The sequence below is a fragment of the Colobus angolensis genome, unplaced genomic scaffold (genome assembly GCF_000951035.1).
Source record: "Colobus angolensis palliatus isolate OR3802 unplaced genomic scaffold, Cang.pa_1.0 Scaffold30, whole genome shotgun sequence".
NCBI lineage: Eukaryota > Metazoa > Chordata > Mammalia > Primates > Cercopithecidae > Colobus > Colobus angolensis.
Genome location: NW_012116266.1, coordinates 8,300,267 through 8,308,960, shown reverse-complemented (window position 1 = coordinate 8,308,960; position 8,694 = coordinate 8,300,267). Strand labels below are relative to the sequence as shown.

The window sequence follows — 8,694 nt, the reverse complement described above, 5'->3', positions numbered from 1 at the left end:
AAAAAAAAAAAAAAAGCCAGGTGTGGTGTGTGCCTCCTGTAGTACCAGCTACTCAGGAGGATAAGGTGGGTGGATCACTTGAGCCCAGGAAGTCAAGGCTGCAGTGAGCTGAGATGGCACCACTGTACTCTAGCCTGGATGACAACAGACCCTGTCTCAAAAACAAACACTTAACAGACATTTCATATTTCACTTTCATATCCTCACAACTACTGCCTTTAGTGTAGTAAGTGTTCAAATTTAGGCTATTCAGGATTATGCTGGAAGAGTAATTTCACCTCACAGAATGTAAAAAGTATATTCTGAACAATGCTACTGCCTCCACATTTGAATTAGCTGGAACAAAAAGAGTAAACTTCTAAAGTTAGTCATTTTGTTTAAAAGTTAGGCAAAATCTATTAATCAGCCCCCAAACCAACTGATCTTTTATTTTGAGACAGGGTCTCACTCTGTTACCCACCAGGCTAGAGTGCAGTGGCATGATCACAGCTAACTGCAGCCTCAGCTTTCCTGGGCTCAGATGATCCATCCACCTAAGCCTTCTGAGTAGCTGGGACTACATGGTGGGTGCCACCACGCCCAGCTAATTTTTTGTATTTTTAGTAGAGACAGGGTTTCGCCATGTTAACCAGGCTGGTCTTGAACTCCTGGTCTCGAGATTGGCCTGCCTTGGCCTCCCAAAGTGCTGGGATTACAGGTGTGAGCTACTGCACCTGTTTACACTGATGAGTGAAGTGATCAGTGTTATGTTCACTTCATATGAGTGAAGTGATCATGTATTAAAATAACAAATGATGCTAAGAAAGTCCAGTTTCTGGACTACTGTGAGAACTAATTTAGCAGTCCTTTCACAATAAATACAGCACTGTGGCAAATTTATAAACAATAAATGTTTGACATCTCCTGTGCCTTTTTTTTTTGTAATTTTATTAAGAGTACCCAGAAAACCTTTCAAGGTTTCAGTAGGTCTGTTCAATCTTGCCAGAGGCAAGTTAACACAGTAGAAGAAATTAGAGCCTTAGCAGTCAAGACATAACTGCTAGAGCCTGAGGGACACCCATGCGGACACAAGTCAACAAACAGCATATAATAATATGCCAAGATCTTCACCAGATCTGTAAGATGCACTCATAAAACTTCTTTTGAAGAACTTAAAAATATTTTTAGTAAAAAAGCAGCACTACAAATTTACAAAGTGATTCTATCCAAATTGGCTTTTTATTTATTAATAATAAAGTCTACTGACAGATACTGCTTGCAAATAGTATAGACACAAAAATTATAAAAATAAACCAGCAGATATTTAGGGCAGATGCAAAAATTTGCACATTAGGTCATTATAAACTAGATATCTTAAGCAAAAAAAGCAAAGTGCAAACCAGCAAGTATGATATATTACCATTTGTGTTTTTAAAAGGAGAGAGACAGATACTTTTACATATGCATAGGCTATATCTGGAAGAATACTTAAGAAAATGCTATTAGTGGTTGCCTAAAGAACTGGGTGGATCAGGGAGTGGGCAGGAAACTCACTTTCACTGAATATCCTGTGGTACTATTAAAACAATTTTTTTAAATCACATTCATGTACACATTTGTTTAAACATTTTGACTAGAGGTTATATTTAAGACTAAGGCCTTGGCCAAGCGCAGTGGCTCACCCCTGATCCCAGCACTTTGGGAGGCCGAGGTGGGATCACTTGAGTTCAGGAATTCGAGAGCAGCTTGGCCAATATGGTGAAACCCCATCTCTGCTAAAAATACAAAAATTAGCCAGGCATGGTGGCGTGTGCCTGTAGTCCTAGCACAGGAGGCTGAGGCACAAGAATCGCTTGAACCTGGGAGGCAGAGGCTGCAGTGAGCTTAGATCACACCACTGCGCTCTAGACTGGGCAACAGTGCAATTCCATCTAAAAAAAAAAAAAAAGACTAAGCCCATGGACTTAACATAAAATTACTTTTTAAAAAAATGCCTTTAAAAAAATAAAAAAAGACAAGGTCTTGCTCTGCACCCGTACTGGAGTGCAGTGGCACAATCATAGCTCACTGTAATCTTGAACCCCTGGGTTCAAGTGATCCTCCTGCCTCAGCCTCCACAGCGGCTAGGACTATAGGCACGGGCCACCATGCCCGGATGATTTTTTAAATTTTTTGTAGAGACAAGGTCTCACTATGTTGCCCAGGCTGTTCTTAAACTCCTGGGCTCCAGAGATCCTCCTGCCTTGGCCTCCTAAGGTGTTGGGTTTACAGGCATAAACCATTATGCCTAGCCAAAATTACTTAATTATATACCACAAGAAAAATTATTTAAAAATTCCAAGGATTTTTGGAAATATTTTCATGAAAGAGGTTTACAAGATAAGAAATGAGTGAGAAATGCTGATGTAGTACATATTTTATTGCAGTGGTATTTTCAGGAAGAACTTCATTTCCAAGTGTCAGATATTTCAGGGAGTATGTGACGACTGTAAGCTGACGACAGTAGCCAAGGTGAGCCTTTTTTTCTTTCCTAAGAAAAAAATCTCGTGCAAATATTTAGGAGGCTTGAAATCATCATTTTAAGGAAAAAACTGAAATATCTTACAGTGAGTTTTAGGTCTACTTGACAGAGGAATCAAGATTAAATTTACAGCCAACCATTAATATGCTACTCACCTGCATGTTATTCAGGAAAAGAAAAAATATGTCAATATACAAGAATAATGAAATGTTTTATTTTTTGTGTCTTGAAAACAATTACTAAAATGTAATTCAGGATTTTATTTCTCTAGCCTGGCTTCTCACTGGTATCATGAAGGTCATGGCACAGACATTAACTGTTCCAAATATATGACGTATTGTTCTGTGCTTTCTAGGCTGGGTAGATAGCCTATATACTCTTTGTTTTTCCCAGTATCCCAACTGAATAGTAGTATAATATATTCCCTCCCCTGCCCCCACCAAGTACATAGCCTCAATCCAAAAGGAGAAAGCTGGATCACCCACCTCTTCCCAATCTATACCTTTTAAGTCGTTTTAGAAACAGTAAGAGATGACCTGCCTTCTCCATTACACTCGTTGGTTCTGACACACAGAATAGCAGACAAAGCCAATTTACGTGATGCCCATGTCTTTATACTTCCACACTCTGGAACAAACACACTTGCAAACAATCAGCTCGGGGAGTGTTAAAAGGCCCTCAAAAAATTCAGAATATCTCTAAGTATAAAATATTTCAAAAACATCCAGTTCCAAATAGTCCCTGAGCACACTGTTCATTCCAGCAAGAAGTCTCCAGAGAGGTAATGAATGAAAGGCACATTTACTCCAACTTGAGGACCACTGCATAGTACTAGACGGTACCAGCCAGGCTGATCAAAAGTTCTAATTGAGGACATCCCCCACCCCTTCCCAAATTTAAATCTTGTACGCTGGAAAAATAATTTAATGTCAGATGTAAACACAACACTTTCAACTAGAGGAGTGGCAGCTGGGGTACAACCCTTCCATGGGAGGTTCAAGAATAAAGGAAAGCTTCAAGCCTCCTCTTCTTCCTTTTCCAAGAAATCAGTCAATGTTCCATTATCAACAGGAATTAATAAATACTCTACTCCATCAGTTCCCTGAAAGATTTAAGAATACCTATACGTTAGTCATTCATAAGAGGTATATGAACTCTTCTATTGTAGAGGCTAAAGAAAAAATGAATTTATTTCTTTGATGTAATATTTTTAATATGTAAGTATAAAAATTAAGGCAAAAGGGCACATAGTCATATATACTTAAATATATGGAGTTACAGTTCAACAGCCTTATAGTGGAGAAGACAACTAATTAGAGGGTGGGTAGGTGGGTATTTATTGTTTTCATTGTGCTTTAGATCATTTTTCACTTTCCTGCCCTGTCCAGAATCTAACACTATTGATGTCTCTATCCTTTCTTCCTCCTTTCAACAAGATCCTTCCCTTTGGCTTTTCAATATTTAATACATTTAAGTATGTCCAATTTTTCAGTAACCCTCACTAGACATCTTCATTCCTCTCCATCTATCACATTATCTCTGCACTTCTCCAGGCAAGTTGGCTATGACGGCAGTCTCCATTCCACACCTCATTCAACACAGTTCAACTGAGCTACTGCTCCCATTATCACATCGTTTGCTTAGACCATCAGGAATTTTATATTCCTAAATCTCACAGACATTCTCAATCTTCATCTTTTTGGCCTCTCAGCAGCATCTGACACTGCTGACCATTTTCTCTGCATTAAAACATGCTTCTCTTGGCTTCTGTGACATCACATCCTGGTTTTCTTCCTAGTTCTCTAGCTGTTTCTCTCACCTTATCCTTTACTTGGCTTGTTAAATGTCAGACTTCTGGCCTTATCTCCTAGCTCTCTATTCTCACTAAATGTCCTCCCTTTAGGTAGTACCCCCAATGCCTGCTTTCAGTTATAACCTAAATACATAAGAATCATAATCTTCTCTCTCCAACCCAGATCTTTCCTCTGGTTTCTTGTCCTAGGTATCCAACTGCATAGTTGACATTTCCATCTGGAAATCTCAAAGGAACCTCAAACAGAGTTGTCTAAACTGATTAAGATCATGAACTCATCATCTGTCTCCCTAAAATGCTGCTCTTTCTGTGTGTGTGTGTTTTGTTCTTTTTGAAATAGGGTTTCACTCTTGCCCAAGCTGGAGTGCACTGGTGTGATCATGGCTCACTGCAGCCTTTACCTCCCAGGCTCAAGTGATCCCTCCCACCTCAGCCTCCTGGGCAGCTGGGACTACAGGTGTGTGCCACCACAACCAGCTCTTTTTTTTTTTCCCTCCCCATAGACAGGGTCTCGCTGTGTTGCCAGGCTGGTCTCAAACTCCTGGGCTCAAATGATCCACCCACCTTGGCCTCCCAAAGTGCTGGGATCACAGGCGTGAGCCACCACGTCTGGCCTCCTAGTTTTCCTTTAGATCTCAGCTCAGTGGTCTCTTCTGATATCTATCCATAAATAGGTCAAATCCACCTATTTAATAAATTCTTTCAGAACTATGTACTTTCTAATCATAGGACTTCCTTACAGTTAAAATTTTATGTATGTGATTACTTGACTAATGTCCATCTCCCCCATTAGACTAAGCTCTATAAGAAAACCAATCAAGTTTTTGCTTACTACTGTATCCTAATACTTAGTGCAATATCTATGCAGTGAGTACTCAATAAATATAGACCAAATTAATGAATGAGCAATAGGGAAAAAACCAAACAGAATTATTTGACTCACACCATGTTTCTAATTGCCTATTACTCTGGACTAGAACATATGAGGAGTTTTCTGCTCTGCTCTGCTCTGAAGCAGGGTACTTCTACCATGGCTCTTTCTACAAACTCAAATGGCATGTCCCCTAAATGAATCTGCGACCCAACGCGGGATGTCAGTTTCAAAATCAGATCTGAGTCAAAGGCATACTTGTCCTTAAGTAGATGATATAGACTATTCCTGGCATACAATGCTACAACAGTGGAGTCTTACCTTCTTTGTTCTTATAAGCTTGTGGTCCCTAAATTCAGTTAACTGGGCCCGGAGTGTCAGCTCACTATTGACAAGGAATGCCTCCCGACACTGCTGGTAAAAATCTTGAAAAGAAAGGCCTGGCAAGTTCAAAAGGATATGAATATAAGTCAGCACTTAAGACACGACCCAATATACAAACACCCATACAAAAGAACACAGAATAAAAGTGCTATTTGCATGTTATCCCAGAGCAGTGAACAAGTATTGATAGGACTTTTAAAGAAGGAACAAGTAAGTCATGAGAGCAGAACAATTATTAAAATGTTTGTTGAAATCATTTCTGCCAAAGGGGAAGACAATCTCCTAAGATGCCTAGAATATGAAAAATATGTAATTGGCAGATACACATCCATAGTTAGCACAGAACATTTTTAAAGTAAGCTGGGTTTGTCTTTCAATTTGTGTTGGCAAACACCTTGCTCGGCAGTGGATCTGTAGAGCTGCTTGAAAATTTGCTATGTGGCAGACATACCCATCATGAGTGACCACTTACTCACTACTGTGAAAAACTACACTGCTGTCATTAAATTCCAGAGAAAGGAAATGTATGGGGTAGAACAAAAATTACACAATTGAATGTCATAAATATTGGATACCAGTGTAAGAAGGGTTATCCTGGTTGTCCAGCTGGTACTTTATTAGTAGCCTGAAAATTCCCCTAAAAACAAAAAACAAGAATTTAAATCCAAAATGTTAACATCAAAAGGTAACAACTAATAGTAATACACAAAGAAAATGTCAAATACTTGGCCTATCTGCATTATCTTCTGTGCCTCCAAGGAATATCATATCCTTGCCTACTTAAACAGAAAGCTTTTTTATTTCTTCTAAAGAAAAATATAGGCTGAGTGTGGTGCCTCACACCTATAATCTCAGCACTTTGGGAGACTGAGGTGGGAGAACTGCTTGAGCCCAGGAGTTTGAGACCACCCTGGGCAACACAGTGAGACTCTGTCTCTATAAAAAATTAAAAAATCAGCCAGGCATAGTGGAATGCGCCCATGGTCTCAGCGACTCGGGAGGCTGAGGTGCAAAGATCACTTGAGCCTGGGAGCTTGAGGCTGTACTTGAGCAACAGACACCCTGTCTCAAAACAAATATGAAAATATTTTTTTCTCACTTTTTAGGTTAGCCTTGGTAGAAAAGTTGGAATACAGAATAACATCTAAAGAGAAAAATATCAATCCAATATCCATTAACACTTGGTATTGAGATCATACAGGGTATGCTGTTGTCTCAAATCTTTGTGGAATGAAGCAGGTGGAAATACCATAAATTCATACATTTATATACTGCATATACCACTTTATACCTTGCTTCTTCACTTTTTGATTTTTCCCATGTCTTTAAAACTTCTCCTAAACAAGTTTTTCTTTTTTTCTTTTTTTCCATCTGTAAGAAGAACTTAAGGAAGTTTTAACAGCTGCTTATCTACCATGTACCATAAACTTACCATTTCCCTATTGGTTTGGATGTTTACATTATTTCTTTTTTTTTTGTTGAGACGGAGTCTCGCTCTGTCGCCCAGGCTGGAGTGCAGTGGCTGGATCTCAGCTCACTGCAAGCTCCGCCTCCCAGCTTCACGCCATTCTCCTGCCTCAGCCTCCGAAGTAGCTGGGACTACAGGCGCCTGCCACCTTGCCCGGCTAGTTTTTTGCATTTTTTTTTTTTTCAGTAGAGACGGGGTTTCACTGTGTTAGCCAGCATGGTCTCGATCTCCTGACCTCGTGATCTGCCCGTATCGGCCTCCCAAAGTGCTGGGATTACAGGCTTGAGCCACCACGCCCGGCCGTTTACATTATTTCTAATTTTAGATTAAAAATAACTCTTAATGGGTGATTGGATACAGAAAAAATAATTCTGCACTAAATAAAACTGTACCTATTTCTTCATATTCTGAATTATTTCCATAGGAGAGTGAACCAGGTAGAATTATGGGGTTGGAAGCCGTGTTACACAAACTAAGACTCCCATTAGTCCTTGGGTATGCCAAAAATTCAAAACTTATATGCATTTTCATTTTTATGCAGGTCCAGAAAACAATGACTATAATCATATTTTGGATCATCTCAATGAACACTTTTTTTTTGAGACAGGATCTCACTCTGTTGCCCAGGTTGGAGTGCAGTGGTGCAATCTTGGCTCGCTGCCATCTTGGCCTCCCAGGTTCAAGCGATTTTCATGCCTCAGACTCCTGAGTAGTTGGGATTACAGGTGGACACTACCACACCCAGCTAAATTTTTATATTTTTAGTAGAGATGAGGTTTTACCATGTTGGCCAGGCTGGTCTTGAACTCCTGGCCTCCAGTGATCCGCCTACTTCAGCCTCCCAAAGTGCTAGGATTATAGGAGTGAGCCACTGCATCCCGCCCTCAATGACTACTTTTTAACTAGGTACTACTACTAACTCCAGAGCTGAATTTTGGTTAAAATTTTTATTCAATCACCAAGTAAAGTCTAAATGATACTGGAGTTTGCAGAATCAAGCAAAATTTCAAAATAGTTCAAATAAGAAAATGTTGAGGTCAGCACACACTGAGGCATGCCAAAATAAAAAATACTTGCATTAGACTGGGCATGGTGGCTCATGCCTGTAATCCCAGCACTTTGGGGGTCAAGGTGGGTAGATCACTTGAGGTCAAGAGTTCAAGACCAGCCTGCCCAACATGGTGAAACTCCATCTCTACTAAAAATACAAAAATTAGCCAGGTGTGGTGGTGCATACCTCTAGTCCCAGCTACTTGTAGGACGCTGAGGCATGAAAATTCCTTAAAACCTGGAGAGGGAGGTGGCAATGAGCCAGGATCTCGCCGCTGCACTCCAGCTTTGGCGACACCATGAGACTCCATCTCAAAAAAAAGCTTGCATTAGAGTAGCCATTGCCATATTTAATGTTGTGAGTTCTCACAATGTGTGGACCCTCAACTTTACACACAATAACTTCCAACAGTCCTTCAGCAGTTAAGGACTTTTATTATTAGTAATAACAAAACTGAATGAAGACTTTGTCCCCAATTCCATCAAAAAATTTCATTAGATAACCATTTAATGCCTATTTCAATTTTTATTTTATTTTTTTGAGACGGAGTCTCGCTCTGTCACCTAGGCTGGAGTGCAGTGGTGCGATCTCGGCTCACTGCAAGCTC

At 39.9% G+C, this 8,694-nt stretch overlaps 1 protein-coding gene across 1 annotated transcript in view; it reads right to left on the bottom strand.

Annotated features, from left to right (window-relative positions):
* Positions 1-2,380: 2,380 nt before the first annotated feature.
* ORC2 (origin recognition complex, subunit 2) overlaps positions 2,381-8,694 on the bottom strand; it is a 61,831-nt gene continuing 55,517 nt past the window's right edge. The window contains exons 15-17 of the mRNA XM_011950012.1: positions 6,144-6,205; positions 5,506-5,624; positions 2,381-3,602 (exon numbers count right to left, since the gene is read on the bottom strand). Of these exons, the coding sequence (XP_011805402.1) occupies positions 3,516-3,602; positions 5,506-5,624; positions 6,144-6,205 (268 nt within the window). The 3' untranslated portion in view covers positions 2,381-3,515. The remainder of the gene's footprint in view (positions 3,603-5,505; positions 5,625-6,143; positions 6,206-8,694) is intronic.